The sequence below is a fragment of the Clytia hemisphaerica genome, unplaced genomic scaffold, assembly GCF_902728285.1.
Source record: "Clytia hemisphaerica strain Z4C2 unplaced genomic scaffold, Clytia hemisphaerica genome assembly, whole genome shotgun sequence".
Classification (NCBI taxonomy): domain Eukaryota; kingdom Metazoa; phylum Cnidaria; class Hydrozoa; order Leptothecata; family Clytiidae; genus Clytia; species Clytia hemisphaerica.
The window spans coordinates 332,364-352,853 of record NW_027103344.1 but is presented as its reverse complement, the minus strand read 5'-3'; the positions used below and the strand labels follow the sequence as shown (position 1 = coordinate 352,853).

The 20,490-nt window shown below is 34.3% G+C and overlaps 3 protein-coding genes across 3 annotated transcripts; 1 reads left to right on the top strand and 2 right to left on the bottom strand.

Annotated features, from left to right (window-relative positions):
• Positions 1-1,978: 1,978 nt before the first annotated feature.
• LOC136819116 (homeobox protein SIX3-like) lies at positions 1,979-5,009 on the bottom strand. Its single transcript, XM_067075289.1, has 3 exons — positions 4,502-5,009; positions 2,903-3,644; positions 1,979-2,779 (listed from the first exon to the last, which is right to left on the bottom strand). The coding sequence occupies exons 1-3, from the start codon at positions 4,824-4,826 to the stop codon at positions 2,413-2,415; spliced, it is 1,434 nt and encodes a 477-aa protein (XP_066931390.1). The 5' UTR covers positions 4,827-5,009; the 3' UTR covers positions 1,979-2,412.
• A 10,191-nt stretch (positions 5,010-15,200) lies between these two features.
• On the top strand, positions 15,201-16,433 carry LOC136819696 (uncharacterized). Its single transcript, XM_067075940.1, has 4 exons — positions 15,201-15,320; positions 15,434-15,566; positions 15,730-15,831; positions 16,174-16,433. The coding sequence occupies exons 1-4, from the start codon at positions 15,201-15,203 to the stop codon at positions 16,431-16,433; spliced, it is 615 nt and encodes a 204-aa protein (XP_066932041.1).
• Positions 16,434-18,089: 1,656 nt separating this feature from the next.
• Positions 18,090-20,047, bottom strand: LOC136819685 (uncharacterized). Its single transcript, XM_067075930.1, has 2 exons — positions 19,641-20,047; positions 18,090-19,051 (listed from the first exon to the last, which is right to left on the bottom strand). The coding sequence occupies exons 1-2, from the start codon at positions 20,032-20,034 to the stop codon at positions 18,090-18,092; spliced, it is 1,356 nt and encodes a 451-aa protein (XP_066932031.1). The 5' UTR covers positions 20,035-20,047.
• Positions 20,048-20,490: the final 443 nt, after the last annotated feature.

Below are 20,490 nucleotides of genomic sequence, written 5' to 3'. Positions count from 1 at the left end.
CCAGATATCTCAAAATGAAACTTTGTAAATACCGACAGTTAAAAGCGACCAGAAATACAGAAAATTTTAAAGAAAAGCATTCGGATTGCAACTGATCTGATTAAGGATTTTCTAAAAACCACCTATCTTTTTTAAGACTTAGCAGGTTTCATCCTGATAGCGTCGATAATTTAATAATGACTTAAATAAAGAGGACAAAACTCCTTGAAAAAACTTTCCAATGTATGCCCCTCCTAGCCACACGGCTTATGACAATATAGCGTTTTCGGTGTTTTAAAGATTTTTTCATATTTACGGATTTTAAGTTTGCCTTGGAATAGTTATTCAGCCCCAACTTACCACCAGATTCATCGAAGTGACTTAATCAAATTAGCTTAGATTTCTAGGCTATGCCCCCTCAAAATAAAATTATTCAAGGAAAAATCTCTTGATGACAATCTTTGACATTCTTGAATGGTATCTTACAAAGCTAATGATATTTCACAGCGGTCTTCAAGCAAAAGAAATAGATACATCCTCCTCCTACAGTTCAGAGGAATGCACATCATGCAGTTTCATCTGTAACTTGTTCAATGTATCAGGACAAAAAGTCTATAAGCCATGGCTCAGCATTTCACCAATATTTACTATCGATTTCCATACGCATCAGGGAAGCTGTTTTTCTGAAATTTGCCTTTAACCTTTGCATTTAGAAGCTTTTTCAATATTTGTAAACTTTTGTAACATTTAAAGCCAAAGGTCTTCGCTATCACTAGCGGATTCAATTAACTTCTTTTTGCGATATCGCATCGCTTGCACAGTATTTTCGGTCGCTCCTGGGCTCTCTATGGCCCCACAAATCTATGGCTTGCTTTATCAAGTATTTCATAATAAAAAGATTGTTGAAGGCAGCGATGGGAGGGTCCTAAACACACTAGTATAAATTCTTTGCAACAATTGCAGACAATAGATTTTCGATGTCCTTAACAGCGAGTTGCAAAAAGGTATGACTTTAATAGTTTCAATTTTTAAGATTTAATAAGTTTTTAGCAAGCCAAGGTGTTGAAAGTATAAAGAATTATGATGCCAAACACTCTATTCTTTACAAAAAGAGTACCATCGTTTTAGTAGCACGATGCCAAGTACAGCCCTCCGCCTCTCTACACTCGCTTATGTTCACCCTAGTAAACACATGGAATAGAAAAAAGGTCGATGATAAATGGATGTCAGAGCAAAGCGGTATTAGAAACTGCACTTTTAAATCACAAATAAATAGCAACGCTACTCAATGAAATCGGTGTAATAATGTTGTTCCTTTCCCATCACCCCGATTGTCCAACCGTTTCCAACATCCGAAATTTTAATGTTTGTTGCTATGGTTTCATTCAAGACGGGATTATATACCCTTATTAATATCATTTCTAGGCAGAGAAAAGGGATTTCATTTTTAACTTTGGAAATAGTTTCGAGCGTCCCAAAATCACAACGAAGAATTTCACATTATTTGTGCTGGACTTAATTTAATCATATTTGAGGCAAAGGCAAGACTTGAAACCCGGGGGGGGGCACTCAAGGTAAATGACCTACCAGACGTTCGGCCCTTAAGGGTAGGTTTTTCATAGTTCAGCTAGTGCACTGTAAGGGTAGGAAATTACAAAACTGCACTGAACTGCACTGTAAGGGTGGGAAATTGTGATAAAAGGCCAATTCTTTGGTAAAATTGGCACAAAATTGGTCAATTTTGGAGGAAAAATTCCACATTTTCAAGTCTTGTTGAAAAAGTGCATTTTGGGCCGAACGTATGGTCGTTTTCAGATCGAGTGCCCCCGGGCTTGAAACTCCTTTTGTATGAACTATCTTCATCTCCACAGCATTTTTACAAGATACATAGGAGACCATAGGATACAAGAAAATGAAATAAATCCAAAAGTTTTTATTTTTCGTTTCATATTTTCATTATATTATATATTTCATAATATTTTTTTCAATTTCTTCTATTTACAAGTTGAGATTCAGGAAAAAACAATGATAAAGAATGAACTAGTGATAAAAGTTACATTTTAATATACATTTTCTAGATATATTTTGATAAAAATCCATCAAAGTAAAAATAGAGAGCTAATAAAACTGAAAAATAAAAATGCCTGAAAAAGTTAGCTTTGAAATTATTTTGGCGAGTCTAGTAAATTTTGGTTTCTTCGCCGAGAAGAAAATATTACATAGTCTAATAGAAAGGGATAATGGGGAAATGCCTAAGGCCTAAAAAATAACTAAAAAGTAAAAACAATATTATGTACATCCCTTCATATCTCTTAAAATTTTAAGTTTTCTTTTCAATAATATCATACATATTCATAAAATAATCCAAAAAATATATGACAGATCTGCACAGCAGATTTCTTAAAAAAATTCATTGATTTGCTACCGACCAATTTACCTCGTGTGTACAAACAGGTTTGGTTTATTGTGTAGATAGGGCTTTAGGACCATGTTTGCGGTAGGTGGCGTGGATGAGGTTTTCTTTAGAATGTCGGACATCATAAAAGTCGAGTGCGAATTCGTTGTTGGTTTGGGTGTCAAGATGGGTACAGACTTGACCATATTTGGATCGCTGAATAATCGGTGATTGATAACAGCTTTCAATTTGTCGCTGTCGGGATTGGACTGTAAAGTTTTGCGGTTGTCGGTAGAATGTTCGGAATCGGAATCTTGTTCGTCGTTGTCGAGGATGTTTTCCAACGTGTCGCTATCATCGTCATCTTCGAAGGAATGTTGCATGTTCATCTCTTGACGTTGGTTTCTGTGCAGAAAATGAAAAAAAGAAATGTTTAAAAATTGTCCACAAAGATTAAAAAATGACCACTGATAAGTTAAGCTAAACATTTTAAAAACAGTTTAGGTCGTTGAGGTTTAGGGTACTTACTTGTGTTTGGCTGCAGCAGCTCTGTCTCTTTGTCGTCGATTTTTGAACCAATTACCAACTTGCGTTGGTGTCAGGTGTGTTGCTTCTGCAAGGTCGCGCTTCTTGGATGGACTTGGGTAAGGATCTTGCAAGTAGAATTCCCTTAAGAGTTTTCTTGTTCGTTCTTTGAAACAATGCGTCTTTTGTTCGCCATCCCAAATGGTTCGTGGAAGTGGAAAACGCTTTCGAACGCGATACTTATCGACTGGTCCGAGCGGACGACCGCGTAACCTTTCGGCTTCCATGTAATGTGCTTCAAGCCACATTGCTTGTAATTTACCATGTGATTTTTTACCGAACCGAAAGTGTTCGAGTATGTAATAAAGTTCATGAAAGTGATGATTGTGAAAAGCTACTAGTGCTTTTGCTCTTAATACTGTTTCGCTTGAGTTCATGACATCACGGACATCGGGAGTTGTGGGTAGTGACCATAAGAATCGGGATAGTCGCTCAATATCGCCACATTCTTCTAAAGTTTCGCAAACTTTGGAGATCTGTTCTTGAGAGAATGGAATCGGTGAGTTTGAAGATGTCGGTGATGATGGTGTTAGTGGTTGTGGTTCTTTGGGTGAACGGTAGGGTGGTGAAGGGTAGGGGTAGGGCGACACCAATGGTACAGGTGAAGTCATGTGAGTTGAAGGGTATCGCTGTCCGTGCCCTGATGGCGGGAAGAAGAATTCGGCTGCCGTTGGTTTTCGTTGATCTAGAAGTTGAAATGAAACATAGTTTAACATCAAGTCTTTAGGATGAACTCTTTTTTGTGAAAGCATATTTGTTGTGGACTGGTCGACGTTCAGTCATGAGATTGCACTAATAGAGAAATGTCAAATTTTACTTTTTCAAGATATCACTTCAGAATATTGATATCTTTTCTGTCGACGTAATAACTGTGAGATGGCGCCTCGACATACCCCTCTCGAACGTTATATCATTGCTAATGCTTTAAGACAGGTATACGGTGTCCTGGAGTTTGTCAAAACATTGGAAGCTAGCTCAGTGTCTGGTCTAATGTTAGCAAATGTTTTCGATCAGTATTATACCAGCCCTATCAAATATCTTGTTTACGTTAACTTATACCTTCGGCCTCTTTGAAGCTTGTAAAATTTACTGACCACCCGTTACGCGAATGAAATTTTGAAATATTTGTCCCTCTTTTATAAAATTATACAATTTTTTTCGGAATTTTTGAGTTCAAAGAACAATAAAAGTTTCTTTTGAGTTCGAGTATTTCTTTTGCGATAACAATAGATGAGTATAGAAATTACACAACCAAAACGTTTTGAGCTCATGCCGGGAGCATTGAGTTACAGAATAAACCACAGATCAGTACTTCGTGTGTTTTTGTTTTTTATACTTTTGATACTGATAAGCATCCTTGCTAATTTCATGATGGTTTTCCTAATTACTTAATTACTTGGGATAATTTCATTTTGATTCGTGTGTTTGCCTATCGGTGGTTTTGACATGACAGATTACCACATGAGCAAAATAAATGAAAAATAACACCTACAAATTTTGTCCTTTGAATATTACCCTAAAACGCAAAATATGTTTTCTTACCTGAGCAACAGGAGCTTGTGCACCAGAGTGGACCCATTGTGCTGGTTTGTAAATGATATGCTTTACTTGCTTTGTATTTCAAAGGTAGCGGTGCTGCACCTGGCAAAAGTCGTCGATCAACAAAATCTTTCGGCGATCGTTTAATGAAATGTTTCTCTTCGTTGTCGATGAAAACGATCGGTGATTGTCGGTGAGCGTCGTCGTCGTTAGGAATAATCGTGTGTTTAGGATCGTTGCTCTCGACGCTGTCGGGAGTACTTCGATGTTTTATGTAAGGAGGTGATGTGCTTATGTATTCTTTCAAAACGGGAGGTTTAAAGTCCATTGGATGGCATAACACACCCACTTTTCCAGAAAATATTATTTTCAAATTATATCTTCTTTGGTAATTATGAATATCTTCGTTTGACCAATGTACAGCGTGTCGTTGATTGGAATACTGTCATGTATTGTCTTCGACCTTGTATTTATATCAAGTTGATTTTCTATTATTTTCTTCAAACAATAGCTCTCTAAAAATAACAATGCATGTAAAATTGAATAGATTAAATGACAATAATAAATAGAACAATGGGTGTATTTAAACGCCTATTTTTTATTTAATCCCACTTCTATTGTTCTAATTCTCTAGAAGGAGAAGAGTACATTAGAATGTAATAAATCAACAAAATAAAATTCGGATATTAATATATAATATTTTCCGTGAATTTTATTCAACAGTCATAAATTAACATAAATTAAAACTTTACTCCCTTGAAACAAACAAATAGAGAGACAGAATAATTGATATCGAAGTATTCCGGACTGAATAGATTGTTAGTTTTATTTTTCATTTAATTTTTTAAAACTTTAAAGACTCCTTTTTTATTTCATTGGCTCTTTTATAGAATTTATTGAAGATTAATTTTTTGTGAAGCAGACTGGTTAAGTGAAGGCGATGCGTAATATTTCCCCCTATTCCTCTTCAATCGAACTGAAAAGAAGAATAAACGTTTTTTGAATCCTCTAATACAACAGGAAAGAATAGATTTCGAGATTATTCATAAGAAGTTTAATTTTGCTACCCCTCTATAGTCATTTTAACTGGAATCTGTTTCTGGCGATTGCAATCAGAAGGGGGAAATATCTTCAGAGGCTCCGTTCCTGTTTTCTTGCAACGTAATTAATTACTCATCGCGTCGCAAACATTCCTAAAGACTAGTCTATTATCATGTTTTGTAGCTCAATATGTTTGTGAAACACACAATAAGGCTTTCCCTTTGTTTTTGCTTACAATCAATTAAAATATTGAGAAATGGGAAATTGATTTTTTCTTATTTTAGGGTAGAGACAAGATGGAAACTTCTTATCAGTTCCTCTAGTAGAAAAAAATCGGGTCTACATCAAAGTTTAGCGATGCATTTTATAGATAATGGAAAATTAGTTGAAATATATTTATAAAATTTTGTCAAAAAAATCTAATTTGATGGAGAAAAAGAACTGGTAAACAACTGGAAGAATTTCATTTTTGTTCAATAGTAAAATGAGACTATGTTTTCCGATCTTCGATTTTTTGATAAGAGCTGTCCCAAACATCTTTCACCCTTTTCCACTACATCAAAGGGAACCTTTACTAAATATTTTGAGATGAGGTCTTTTGATAAGATGACATATTATTACAAACAGAACGAATCTTCATCCAGCCATCAGATTATTCCATCATTCTAATATTTCAACAAGAAAAGAAAATTGTTCTTCCTTATTCACAAAAGATGATCATCAGTGGACCGTCTATCTATTGAACGAAAATACTTTAACGAGATAGATATCTGACAACTCGAATTATACTCCTCTATATTTGCTCTACTCTCTAATCTGGTATTTCAACTCGTCAATTTTAAGAGAATGGATTTTATCTGGATTTGAAAAGATCGCAAAGTAATCAACCAATCACCGTCCTTCTCTTTCGGAGAAGAAACCTCTTCTTCTCCTTCCTCCGCGAATCAAAAGAATTCAAACGACCCAATCAAAATACATTTGTATTTCAACTAACTCGGAGCAATGTGGAGCGCTACTGAAATACACACTACACTAAGTTAAGACACATTTAGGTTATAAATGAGGTATTATATACTTTCTTCTGAAACCTAATCCCCTGGTTCTGAGCCATCCTTATAAGAAAACCATGGCAACCCGACTGATAAGGATCTTGGTCTAATGATTGAAAGGTACTCTGTAATACTGAATAGATATAAAGCAATGACAAGCCTTATCAGACAGAATGACACCCCTGTATTATAACCCCGGCAAATCAGCCCCGGTGGTAAGCCCTTGTGTAAAAGATCCTGATAAATTACCTAAAGATATACCCGGTTCACCTTGCTGCTCAATGATGCGTGGCTCGCTAAAAGCCCCGATTGTTTTATTTCGCTGTATACTAAAAATAGTGTCAGTGTATACCGAAATCAAACAAAGAAATTTTGAGTGAGCGAATTGAGCTCAAATTTACCAAAAATAAAAAAAACGTTTCATATGTAGTAATGATAAGATCTGAAACATCATCCAAAGCAACAAGCATCCTATCATCCAATGCAGTACAGTTTCCAGTGAGAAAGACGGGGTAATCCGTAAACTTACAAAAAAAGATGATGATTTACACAAAACAAAAAGTCGAAGAAACTTTCCCTTCTTTTGATAATGATCCTCAGATTTGTTTGAGGGAGGTTTTGTATTAATGCGAGAGGCTGGACTATACACAGCAGGGAGTCACACTCCTCTACCTACCATCATTATTCAATGAAGTCTAATAGAAAGACGAGTTTATAAAACAATGTTTATGGTTTATGTGACAAGGAAATAGCCTCATTAAACTGAGCCTTTGACTTAGCCCTCCCCATTTTCATTTAATCCGCATAATAGAAACACTGATGTTACTTTTTTATTGACAGTTTTTTTAATTTGTTATTTGTAATTTTTCTCCATTCTTTCTAACCTACTTTTTTGTCATAATACAGATTTCTGTCTATTTGAGTGTATTTCAGTAGAAATTCGAACAAAACGGTATTTTCCTTCTCAATGTCAAGCATATGGCTGACAATGTTTTAGTGAGAACAATTTCAAAATTATGAAATCGAAAAATTGTTACAAAATTTCAAAAATTATTTCAAAAGAATTTGACTCATTGACAACTGCTGAAAGCCAAAAATGTCTTAGTGACCTCAAAGATCTTCCTTATTAGTAAGCATTCTAATAATCAAAACTTTCTGAAATCTCGAGAAGTAAAAATCTTGTTAATTCGCTTTTTCTTCCACTTAGATTGTGTGGGTTCGTGTTTAGGAAGCACAAAGAGGCTTTGTCAATGCAACCTCCCATTGATGAAATAAAAATGACTTGGTTATCTTCATCAACTTTATTGATTAATTATTTGTATAGACCGTTAATGACATTATACCTTAACTTTTCAAACTTTTAATGACCTTCATCTTGATAAGAGTCTTACATTTTCTTCTGATTGCCATCTCGGAGAAGAAAAATTGCTTATTCTCTTTGATGTCTACTTTAGTCATTCATTTGCTATGATACACTGATTCACCGATACCATGATATCTTCAGCCTGCGAATAATGCTTCCGTACTTGATTTTAGTCTAAACCTAGACTTTGCACACGTGCGAGGGTGAAATTCAAAAAGTACATTGAAAAGCAGCGCTAGACCATATCCAATCAATGCTTTTCGATTAACCTGGCTCACGTTTAATAAGATAAAAGAAAGGAAGCTGCCAATAAAATCTAACAACACCAAGATAAAAAAAATCCACAAACCTTTACTTCCCCTTGCTGTATAAGCAGGAGAAGAACATCAGCGAGGAAATTACTCACCTGCGCGACTTCACCTGCAATTTGATAAGTCAACTCTCAGTCAGCTACTACTGTTATTTTCAGAATCTGGTAGCTTTCAAGACTAGGAAATAACCAAATCATATACTCGACCATACAAAGTACTGACAGCAAACATTTACAAGTTACCTTTCCAACAGGTACCAACCCACTTGCACACGTTTCTCAAGCCTAATACAAATTTTGCATGAAATTATCAGGCCTTATTTTCGAATAAATACTGTATGGTGTATGAGAATTCGAAGCGCCACCTTCTTTGTAGGTATTCTTCGGCTTAAACGACACGCAAGTTGATAAGTTTGAAAGGTATCATAAATTAATTGGCGTGTATCGATCACAAACGAGATCCGATGTCAAACAAAAAGCGAAACAAGTTATCCAAAAGAAAAAAATCGCAACGATATTTTTATCAAAAGAGTAAAGGTACTCGACCCTCATCTACACTTCATCCATCATCCGAAAGAGATTGAGAAGTCGCATACAAAAGTGATCCTTCTGACAGTTCGCCTTCAAACCAATTCTAATCCGTGATCGAAAAGTTTGGAATCGTGTGGGTTGGGAAACCACAAGGTTACTCTATTCCAAATGGCACCTAATAAACTTAAGTATGTTTATTTTAAAGTTGAATATAAAAAAGAGATCCATCCATCTCCTCGCGTTGAACTTGTTGAAAGATGTGGCTAACCATTGATTTGGCAAGTGTGAAAGTAACACCTTTCAATGGCCTTTCTTCGAGTAAGGTACATCATTTATTCTCTTTGGGTAGATTTATGGACTTTCGCAGGATGTAGATATGACCTTTTACCTTAAAGATTGAAATGTATTTGAGCGTGTAATACTTCGATTGCAGTGATAGAAAAGCTACGTTGCCAGTCTTTGAGTAAAGTACTTTAAAGGACTTCAAAGCACTCTATTCTCACCTTCACTTGACGAAAGTGTCACCGCTTCAAATTTAAAAGACATGCAACGATGATTCGTGAGTCTAAAAATGAAATGCTCTGAAAATTGATTTTCAAAATGGAAAACTAGCAAGCGTCTATACCCCACTATGCAAAAACACTTATCCCGTCCGGAAAATCTCAAAGGCTTTCAACAATAGATGATAGCTTTAACTAATCGCGACAAAAATTTTGGCCCTCGACTAAGGATATCCCAAACTATTAATATCGTGTAACCTGTCGCGTGGTCCTTTCTCGCGCGTTAAGACACCTCTCTTCGGCGAATGGAAGAGTACATAAGAGGTGTTGTGTAATCAGGTCGTTTGTCAACTGTTATCGATATCCCGCAGCTAAGCTGTCATCTTGAAAATTATCTTATGAGATCTCTTTTGTTCTTGTAATCACGTGACAACAGAATTTGATAAATGATGTGCTTGACCGATTGAGAAGATCAATGACGTCACAAATTGGTGTTGAGATCAACATCGAACGTTCACGGATGGTTTTGAAAATGTTATTATCGCAAAAATGTCATCTTAGGGGATGATTTACGACTCCTTCTATATTTGTTACTTATTTTACAAAAAAAAGTATAAAAGGATTAGTTACAATTATATTGAGGATTTTTTTGGAATCTAACTAATGGGTCTAAATTGGTCTTTTTCAATAATTCCTCTGAAGAAGTTTTTTTGAAACTGGATTGTTTCCCATAAATAGTCACAGAAAATATAAAAAAGTATTTCTCGTAAACAAAAACGAAGGAATATGTATCGTAAAATTTTGCCAATGTACCATATACGAGGATTCTGCCTTTCACTGCTATAAATTAATCAAACTTCAAATCTTTACTTGACTTTGAAGATGAATTCAACAATAATAGAAAGAACTTTTTAACCATTGAAAATCGTCGTGGGACGCGTCATGGGACCTAAGACCTGCACTGCATCAATATGGACAGAAGGATTTTGGCAGGTCACATACACTTCAAAATTACGCTAACATTACGTAATAGTATCATGTAAATTACTGATGGCGTGGATGAAACATATGTTTTTAAAAGTAGAAATCTAATTTTCTTGCAGAGTAAATCAATGAGAGACAGATTTTTAGAAAAGCTTCGTTTGGTTTATATGTCGGACCATTTTGGTTTACCAGGAAAAATTAAAATATCAATAAGGCTTTACAAGCTAATTTAGTATTGCTACCAAAATCAAATGAGCTGCTCAATCAAAATGATAGTTGAAGCTTTATATGGAATTTCCAGGGTTTGAGAAAAGAGGACGGAAAATGATTTCGGGTTTTATTGTTTTTCTATTCAAATCGGCGCCCTTTGAATGTTCCGGGCGATGTGAATAAAATGGCGGCCTTTGAGAGATGGGGAAAAAAATGGTGATGGCGATTATGTGCAGTGCTGTTCATGTTCAGTCAACTTTCTCTTCTTTTTTGAGGGTTTTCCTCACAATTTTAGACATATCTCTTGTTTGATTGGTTTGTTCAGACATTTGGCTTTCCTTTGCAAAAGAAATCAGGGGAAAACCCTGTGTTGTTCAAAAGTTATTCAAGACTGTAAATAGGCAGTGCAGACTGGTTTTTCAAAAGTGGTGTTTGGAAAGATGTCCATTTCACAGGAAAGATAAGTATACAGTGCTCAAACCAAAGATTTTTGGAATCCTTTAACATGAGGCTATCTGGAAATATATATTTATACACTCGGGGAGGCCATTTTCAACTCGGACAGTTCCTAGAACTTGTACTTTTACTGTCTTTTTCAAACAACGAATTGGCTCTTTTTACCCTCAAATGTAAGCAGAAAAAAGGATATCGAAATTATTTTGCTCAAATTAAGAGCACCATCACACTATGTTCTATTTTTAATATCCTCAATTGTATTGGAAATTTGTTCAAAGCGTAAGAATGGCAATAAGGCTGTGTGAGATTATGTGACCGCCTGGCAGTTTTCAGAGCTTAATTGGGTTTGCCCCCTCCCTCAAAACATTTTTAGCATTGAAGTCCTTGCCCTTAAAGTATACATTTATTCAGAAAAACTGTTTAAAAGCCAGAAAATGATTTTATTTCCACTAGTTTTGCAATGAGTGAGGAAATATTTGCCTTAATGCCCCTCCCCCCCAGATGGATCACAGTGATTTCTGCAATACTGTCGTACTGTACTCTGCAAACTGGATATGTGCTACACACATTATTCATTATCCATTACAGGGACTAAAATAACATTGAGAGCTTCAGTTTATTAGAATACAGTCAACAGCCATATATAGCGAAAAACAGAATGATAGAATGTTTAAGATTTTTAATTTTTTAAATTTTGTTAAACTTGAGGGCAATATAAGCTGTTGATATAATGAGATTAAATACAGGTATATATGCATAAAATTTTGTTAGTCCTAAATGATAAGATCAATATGTATTTGGAGTGTATACCATTGACTATTTTTTATCCTAGAAATTTTTAAGATAAAATAAAAACATAATTGGCATATATATACAGACAAACAACATTTTTATAACTGTCTAAATGGAGACATCTGAGTAAGTATGAACTTCAGTTTCATTTAATACATTTTCGTGATTTTAACATTTCTGTTGGCAAAATTTGAAATTGTTTCACATTCTCACGTATATATGGGCATATACATGTTCAGAGAAAGTTTTACTCTTAAAGATTTTGTTAACTAATCAATCTAGGTTAAATAATGCAAATGACTTAACTTAACCTAACCTAACCCATAATGGAAAATATGTTATTATGGACAAATGACTTTGTCAGGGTTAGCTCTTTTAATTTGTAAAGACTTGAAATCCAAGTTTGTTCTATATTTTTCTTAAATATATTAAAATCAATAAAATTTTGTTTCATTCAGGAAACATCTTTCCAAGTTGAATGAAATATGTCGAACCTGTGGTAACAAGATTGTAATCAAGCGTTTTAAGTCCTATAATCCAAAATTGGCATCAACATATGAAAGGACGATTCAAGAACTTTTCGGTTATACCTTAAAAGATGATGTCACAGGTATCCATCCACCCAAATTATGTGACACTGTCGTCGTAAGAAATTAGATGATGCCAATAAGGCAACGCATACCACTTCAGATGTTCTACCAGTTTTCAACCTCACTCTGACACTAGTTGCAATATTTGTAATTTACCAAAAGTGAGAAATAAAGGATTTAGAATTATAAAAGAATCGAAAACGACTAGTGAAAGTTCTCCTGATCAAAGGAATCAAAATTCAAGATCTCCATTTCATTAACTGAAGCTGCCAATCAATGTAATTTATGGATCTGAGCAAGTTTGGAGATCCAACTTACACATTTGCATTTATTGATAAAGGTTTTGTGATGGGGTTCAGATTTGAAATTGAGATTGATGGCAAGTGGAGATTGTACCATGGGAAAAACTTGATTGAAAGAAATAATAAAGTTTTGCAATTTCTACCTGGTGTAATCAATGTGGAAAATGCTTTGTATATTTTTGAAACAATAAGTACATCCAAACTTTGTCCTGGAAATGAGGACTTTAAAAAACTTATTGATGAGAAAATAAATTCTAAAGAATGTTCATTCAAGGATAAAGAAAACAATATAAAAGCTACCATCGAAAATGCATCATTATCAGGTGTGGAAGACCTCAAAACTATCCGTGTTAAAGATTGTGAGTTGTTGGTGAGAAATGATGTTAGTAGATGCGAACCATGTATCAAATACCGTCACTATTTGCACAATATTGTTTATCGTCGTTCGGTCAGCCCAGAACTGCCATCTAAATTCACAGCTAACAAATATCTCTCAAAAGATAATTTGATGAAAAAGGCAACTGATCAGCAAAAACAGATCAAATCGTTGAAGCGTAGCCTTGAGTCCATGAGAAACCTTGTAAGTCAATTGTTGAAGATGAAGGATGTGCTGTGGAGAACAATTTGTTGAAAGGTTTGTTGAAAAAGAATTTTTGATATTTTTTGATGTTTTTTTAAAGGTTTGGTCATAATTTTTCCTTTTTTCTCTTTCACCTACCAAAACTCTGTACTGATGATCTCAAGGAAAACTTATTCTATGCAACAATTCACTCTCTCAAGAAAAACTTCTTCTACACAATAATTCACTCCCCCAAAAGGGTGAGTTATTTTTGTTTTCAATGTGTCAACAAGAACAAGATGTTGCACAAAAGACTCATTATAATGATCAACATCTCATTGCATGCAATAATTCTTTCTCTGCTTCATCTCTTTATACAGAAGTATGCAATAATGTAGTTTCAACAAATGATTCACCTTTTGATAAGGACAGTCCAATCCACTTGCTTTGGGAACAGCAGAAAAAGCAGGTATCATTGGAAAACAAACGAACTATGAGATGGCACCCCTGTGATGCTTCGATGGTGTATATCCATATACCTTAAATCCTCTGGGGCATATGAGCATCTACGAAATTCTGGCTTTTTGGTCCTGCCCTCCAAAAAAACTTTGGATAAATATGTCAATTTTACCACACATAACACTGGATTCAATCCTGATGTATTGGAGAATCTACTTCGACTAACGGAGAACCAACAACATTTGCATGTTGGTCTTGTACACGATGAAATGAAAATTAAATCTGGCATTGTGTACAGTAAGAATTCTGGCAAGATAGTTGGATTTTGCGATCTGGGAGACATCAATAATGAGATAACCTGTTTTGATCGCCGTGTAACTAACCAAGACGAGCATCCCCCTATTGCAACTCACGTACTCACTTTAATGGTGCGAGCCATTAACTTTCATCTTAATTATCCTGTTGCCTATTTTGCAGGGGCTGGTGTCAAGGGGTATGAGCTGTATCATATCATTTGGGAAGCTATCCGAATTTTGGAATTCCTCGACTTCAAGGTATACTTTTTTATATTCTTTCAAGTAAATTAATTTTTTATTTTAGCTTAACTGCTTGATACCTTTATACTATAAATCCATTGTCATATGATAAAGCCCTTTCTATGTCCTTTTAGGGAAGTTGTTCTGTAAATTTAAGATTTTTTTTCATGTTTGTAGGTGTGGTTGTTGTCAGCGACGGGGGCTTCACCAAACAGGAAGTTTTACAACTACCACAAAAGAAGTGAAAACATTATCGATGGCGTTGTTTATTCAACAATCAACAAGTTCGACCCAAGTCGTCGAATTTACTTTATTTGTGATGTTCCTCATTTAATCAAAACTACAAGGAATTGTGTAGCAAATTCACATGCTCATCAGAACACCAGAGAACTCTTTGTAAGAATATAATTTAGCTTGTTCTTATCGGATTTCTTTCCGGTTTCTTTTTAAAAAGGCGTTTTTTGTTGTCTATATTTATAGCACATTGCTATCACAGTATCCAAACTTTAGAAAAATTGAAGAAATAGTATTAGAATCTAATAATATTTTTTGGATGTGACTCTTTACTTTGTTCTGTTTTAGCTTGATGGGAAAGAGATCAGCTGGCAGCATGTCATTGGACTATTAGAATACGACGTTGGTATAGATCGAGATGCACCTGGATTTCATCAAACGAAACTGACTGTTGAACATGTGCGTTGACACCACGAGCAAGAATGAATGTTGCTTTAGCAGCTCAAGTAAGAATTCTAGTATTATGAACCATAACCATAATTTGTTTTTAGGCTTTTGGACAGAACTTTGCACAAAACTTCAGTTGTAATTATGTGTCTCTACTATTGATTTCTAGTTAAAAACATTCTATAATGTTTTAACGGCAAATCTTTAAGCAGCCTACTATATGACCTACTGCAATAACTGAATGTGTTCCTCGTTTTAGGCTCTAAGCAAGTCAGTCGCAGATGCCATGGAACAGCACAATCCTGATGTTACTGTCTCGACCAGAAAATTATTCCTTAAATGGACGAATTTTTCGATATCATGAACGTCAAATCTACAGTCGAAGGAATTCACACGAACAAAGAAAACTTGAAGCCGTTCAAAAAGCCTAATCCTTTAAAACCAGATGGACGTTTGGATGTAAGAATATAAGCTTTTATCATATCAAAGAGATGCTTTTTCTAAGGGGTTATTAGATCGAAGATATTAATTTAGAACTTTTCACATCTTGATATTTTTTCTTTATTTTGCAGTGGTTGGAGTCAAATTTTCTCAAATTCTTAAACGATTGGCAAGCAGAAATCAAAGCAATACCTGATGTTGATGATAAGAGAAAATTGAGAATGTGCCTTTCTCCTCAAACTCTAAATGGATTAAGAATTACTGGTATTTATATTTTCTGTAATCATTAAACAAACTGAAACAAATAGTGTTTAACGCCATTTTATGCAAAATATTCTCAAACGTGTATATTCTCAAACGTTCGTCAATCGAAGCAGCTTCCTTTCCCAGCTTTTTCTCGAAATAAACTGTTTTTCTGCCTTTTTAGTTCACTCTACCATCAAATTGATTCCGATACTTCTCAAAGAACCGGGAATAGAATTCGTTTTGACCGATCGATTTAACCAAGATCCAATCGAAGAACATTTTGGTTAGTAAACACATTTTATAACAAACAGTTAACTTTCGTGGAGACTCAACTGCTCATATTTTTTTTCAACACCTCAAATTGCTCTTACTTACTTTTTATGTACAGAAAAAAGCTAACTCGATTTTCACCCAATGTTACTACTAAGTAATCCCGTAGTCAGAGCTGTACTATATCGTTCTTAATTTTGACACTTTGAGCCTTACAAAATTTTTATTATGAGGGTAAACGTAAACGTGAGAGTACTGATCAAATGCAAAGTCAGTTGTAAAATTACTGCAAGTAAAGATTCGACTTGAAATTTATTACTGGCTTCTCTTCATCTTGATTGCTTTATATCTATAGGTAAGCAAAGAGCTAGACTTGGTGGCTGTGACAATCCTAGTCTAGGGCAGTATGGATCAAGTGAGGGGAAATTGATTGCTGCAAAGGACCAAGCTATTCTGGTTATGCGTGGTAACACCTCTGGTACCAACAAACCAAAACAAAAACCCCGGATTAATATCCATGACATGACACCTTTGCCAAAACGTCCGAAAATCGAGAAAAAGAAGAAAAAAGACGCTGATGATGATGATGGTCTTTTTGGAAATTTAGAGAAATGACTTATTAATTTCAAGAATAGTATATAAATATCAACCGTTTAGGGGATTTTTTTATAGAAAAAATATAAATCGTGTACATCTAGATAATTTTTTTAGGTATTTTCACATACCCAGCATTCAATAATCATTGACTCTAAATAATCATTTTATTTATTTAAATTGTGTTTGACCATAAATTTTCATAAGGAATTAAGATTACCTGAAAATAGAACACGAATACAGGACATGAGTTTCATACTCACATCCTGTTTTTTTGTCTATTTTTGGAGAACAATTTTTTTAAGATTTTAATACAGCCGACACGTTTCCTGGAATTCTGATTTTAACAACCTATAAATTTCGGCTCCTTCTTTTTTCTATGCACTGTAAACTTATATTTTTCGAAATTTTAAATAAAAAGATTTTCATTAAAAGTGTTCGAAAAGTTAAAAAGTCACAAATTTCTTTCAAGGGCATCAGAGTCTTTAATTGTGATTTGGCAAGTAGGAAAAAAAAAAAAAACATTTTTATTTTAATCTGTACTGTTATTATCTTATATTTCACATTTTTTATCTTCCAAGATATGTAAATCTGTTAATAAATGATTTAAAAACAAACATATATGTAAATACGTATTACAAGAAAAAAAGTGAAATATGACATAATACGAAAAAAATGCAGTCCATAAGTATGACATCAAAATATCTTATTCTTAAAAGCGTAATAGTTTTGGGGAAAGTACTGAATAGTGCGTCATTGCTTTGGTAAAAAGAATTTAAAAGACCATTTTTGTAATTGTTCATTTATAACAAATTCTTCCAGAATTTCAAAAGGTCAACAAAAAAATTAGTTACTTGGTACAAGAAAACCAGTCAATATCAAAAATAGACAAATATTTCACTCCATTAAGAATTAGGGAAAAAGGTTAAAATACCAAACAATCAAATTTGGAAAAACAACAAAAGAAAACAGCATACAGTAGTAGATAGGTTTTGGTGCAAACAAAAGAAAATCGACTTTATCAAAGTTTGCTTCAAATAAATTGTTAGTCCACACATTTTGGTACATTGCCCTTGAGTGAAAAAGATGATTGAAAAAATACCTTGCTGGAATAATAGTTCTGAGTGTTAATTAATATTACAAAGCCTTCATCTGCTCAAATTATTTTTCAAAATCTTTTTCTATTTATTATTTTCGATTTTATTTTTTGCACTGAAATACTGGAAATCAGCTTTAAACCATACATATTGAAAGGATTGCAAGATTTCACTGTAAATTGACTAAAAAGCCATGACATAATTGACAATGTATTCAAAAAATGTTCCTGCAAAAGGATTGTCCTGACTGTCAATTTATTTGAAACAAACCTTAAAAGCATTTAAACACAAGCATCAAGTCTTTTTAGCGTTCAGAAAATGATAACAAAATTTATGCATAAAATTCCTCACGATTTTTGCCACTTTTAAAACAAATTATTTTGATCTATTTTTCAAAATTAGGACATTTATTGAATATTAAAATAATTTTTCAACTATAAAAGTTTCAGTTTCAGAGAAACCAAAACCATGAGGATTTTACACAGAATTTGTACCATTTTTAAACCACTAACAATAAACCTTATTCTACCCTGAAAGCTGTTTTCTCAGTGCTGGTTTTCCCTTATCATCAATATTTGTTTTATTGTTCTTTCTTAAGTTTAATGATCGTAACCCAAGCCTTAATGAAAGCATTAGCTCGAACATTGGTCCATATCTTGAAAACAGCACTCTTCAAATAGTTGGAGAGAGAGTCACTTAAATCTTTTGTCAAAGAGTCCCATGACATTCTCACAAGACTACTCTTGTCCATTTTCTCAAAAATTAAAGGCCTTAAATCCTCTCCAGCATAATGCACCATCAAATTTCTGTTTAGAACAGTACGAATAACATTTTCCAAACGGCGAATGAAAATGTAAAACTCATCATTGATGACATATGCTCCTCCACGGTTGATCTTTTCAGTCCACGAACGAGTGTATTCTAGGAAAGGGATAACTTTCCCTCCTTGTTCTTGACTCCAGCTATGGAGCACTAGCAACAATGCAGTTTTAGAATCTGATTCCTTCCTATCTTCAAGCTTTTTCAAAAGTACATATGGGATGTAGCCTGCAACGTATCGCAATATATTCTCCTCCTGGAGTGTAAGTTTCAAACTGAGTGCTTTTGTTTCAGGCCTGTTTTCAACAAGATTATTCCGATAATTCCAGATCTGTTTGTGAAGCTTGTGCAGGATGTAATGGAGTAAAATTCGAAGTTCTTTGCTCTCTGGAAAGTCCTTGAATATTTGTCTCCAAAATTTCCATATCGTTTTACTACTGAAAACCTCTTCCAGTTTGAACGTACAGCTTTCAATTTTTGAGGGGTGGTCTGGTACACACTGGAGCATGAAGATGGTGAATTGTTTGAAATAAATTAAAATAGCGTTGTCATTTTCTTCCAGTTTAGATGTCAAATATTTTATAAGTTGATGGATGACAGATTCCTTTTTGAGAATAAATATTCTGTCTTTTGCGGCCTCTCTTACAGCATTTTTGAAAAAGCTTAATGTGTGTTCTTGTATATTGCTCCTCCATTCTGAAAGGTTCTTGGTTGATTTGGATCCTGAAATAGAAATAAATCATGATTACAGTCAACATGTCATTATAGGATGCAAGTTATTTGATTACAATTACAATATATACGATAGTCAATATGAACAGTATCCCTGTGAGTTGGCCAAGTGTCGACATCCCCCATTCAGTTCCTTTCCCTTCTCAAGAGGTAGGATTTAAGTGATTTGTCTTTAAAGGGATAATCAGATGGTTTGTAATGTTTGGCATGTGGGATTCTTCTATTGTCTTGATCGAGCAAATCTCAAAATATTTTTGCCGAACTATTTTCCAAAGTCGAGATATTTAAGTTACAAGTTTTTGGTTGAAAAAAATTGAATTTCAACATAAAAACCGTGTACAGTAACCCATTTTCAAAAATTTCAAATTTTGATATCTCTGGAAGCTGGAAAATTGTTACACAAAAAATACTTTGAGGTTTTACACAAAAGGTTTCTCTAATCTAAATATCTCAAGACATCTGATTATCCCTTTAAATACACAAGTATCAAAAAATTTTCTACAGTCCTGAGCAGGCAATCAAAGTAAAACAAACCAGAAAAAACTAAAACCTTTTGTTATACATAGGTAAAGCTACTCACCACATGATTCTTCGTGATCTATCAAGTACTTCTTAATAACATACTGCTTGCCACAATGTTTACAATATAAATTAGGTTTTTTCTTTGTTTCTTGTTTGTGTTCAACTATTTCAGTATAGGGTTTGACGATTGCCACATCTGTGTCGCTTGTAAAAACTATACAAATTTCAGAGTTGGCAGATTCTGACTCAATGTCCATTTCAAGTTCATCTGCCTCCTGGATAATATCTTCACCAACTATTATTGGCTCCACATCAAAATGTATTTCCTCATCTTCATCAATTTCTACATCTTCATCTAATATCAAATTTTCAATCGACACAAGTTCCTCTGGCAGCTCAGCATCAAAATTTAAATCAAAATCGCTCATTAATTCATCACTTGCGGACGCCATTTTGCTTTTTTGAGTTTGAACTTGAACTCTTGTGTACGTATCGCTAAAAACATAAACAAATGTCCCCGGGCGCTGATTGGTTGATGAACAATAGGCTATGACGTCAAACGAAGGAAAACCCGAGAACAATAATCATCAAACCTAGTTTCAATACATGAATAGACCATTTTCCGTCCTCTTTTCTCAAACCCTGGAATTTCATTGGCGTGTGTTGAGAACTTGAGAAGGTGTTGGTTTTGTAGCGGGATAAATAACAAATATCCTAAGATATATTTCCATCGTTGACAGGTCACCCAAACACAAGAAATCAAGAGGAATTTTCTTTCACTTTACAGATTTGGTAACTTTAGATGTTTGTTACCAAAGATTTTGACCATAAATTACCCCAACCATAGTCACTATAAAAAATCCTGGTCTGGAAGCCTATTGTTGTAACTTTTTGTTAACTTTTTTTTT

Bases quoted from the DNA above. Each gene is read 5' to 3' on its own strand.
- LOC136819116 (XM_067075289.1), bottom strand. From the start codon at position 4,826: ATGGACTTTAAACCTCCCGTTTTGAAAGAATACATAAGCACATCACCT. The intron at 3,645-4,501 runs GTAAGAAAACAT...TTCAACTTCTAG, and splicing joins CACAAGCTCCTGTTGCTCAG to ATCAACGAAAACCAACGGCA. The intron at 2,780-2,902 runs GTAAGTACCCTA...TTTTCTGCACAG, and splicing joins GCTGCTGCAGCCAAACACAA to AAACCAACGTCAAGAGATGA.
- LOC136819696 (XM_067075940.1), top strand. From the start codon at position 15,201: ATGGACGAATTTTTCGATATCATGAACGTCAAATCTACAGTCGAAGGA. The intron at 15,321-15,433 runs GTAAGAATATAA...TTTATTTTGCAG, and splicing joins AACCAGATGGACGTTTGGAT to TGGTTGGAGTCAAATTTTCT. The intron at 15,567-15,729 runs GTATTTATATTT...CTGCCTTTTTAG, and splicing joins AAATGGATTAAGAATTACTG to TTCACTCTACCATCAAATTG.
- LOC136819685 (XM_067075930.1), bottom strand. From the start codon at position 20,034: ATGGCGTCCGCAAGTGATGAATTAATGAGCGATTTTGATTTAAATTTT. The intron at 19,052-19,640 runs GTGAGTAGCTTT...TTTCTATTTCAG, and splicing joins AGATCACGAAGAATCATGTG to GATCCAAATCAACCAAGAAC.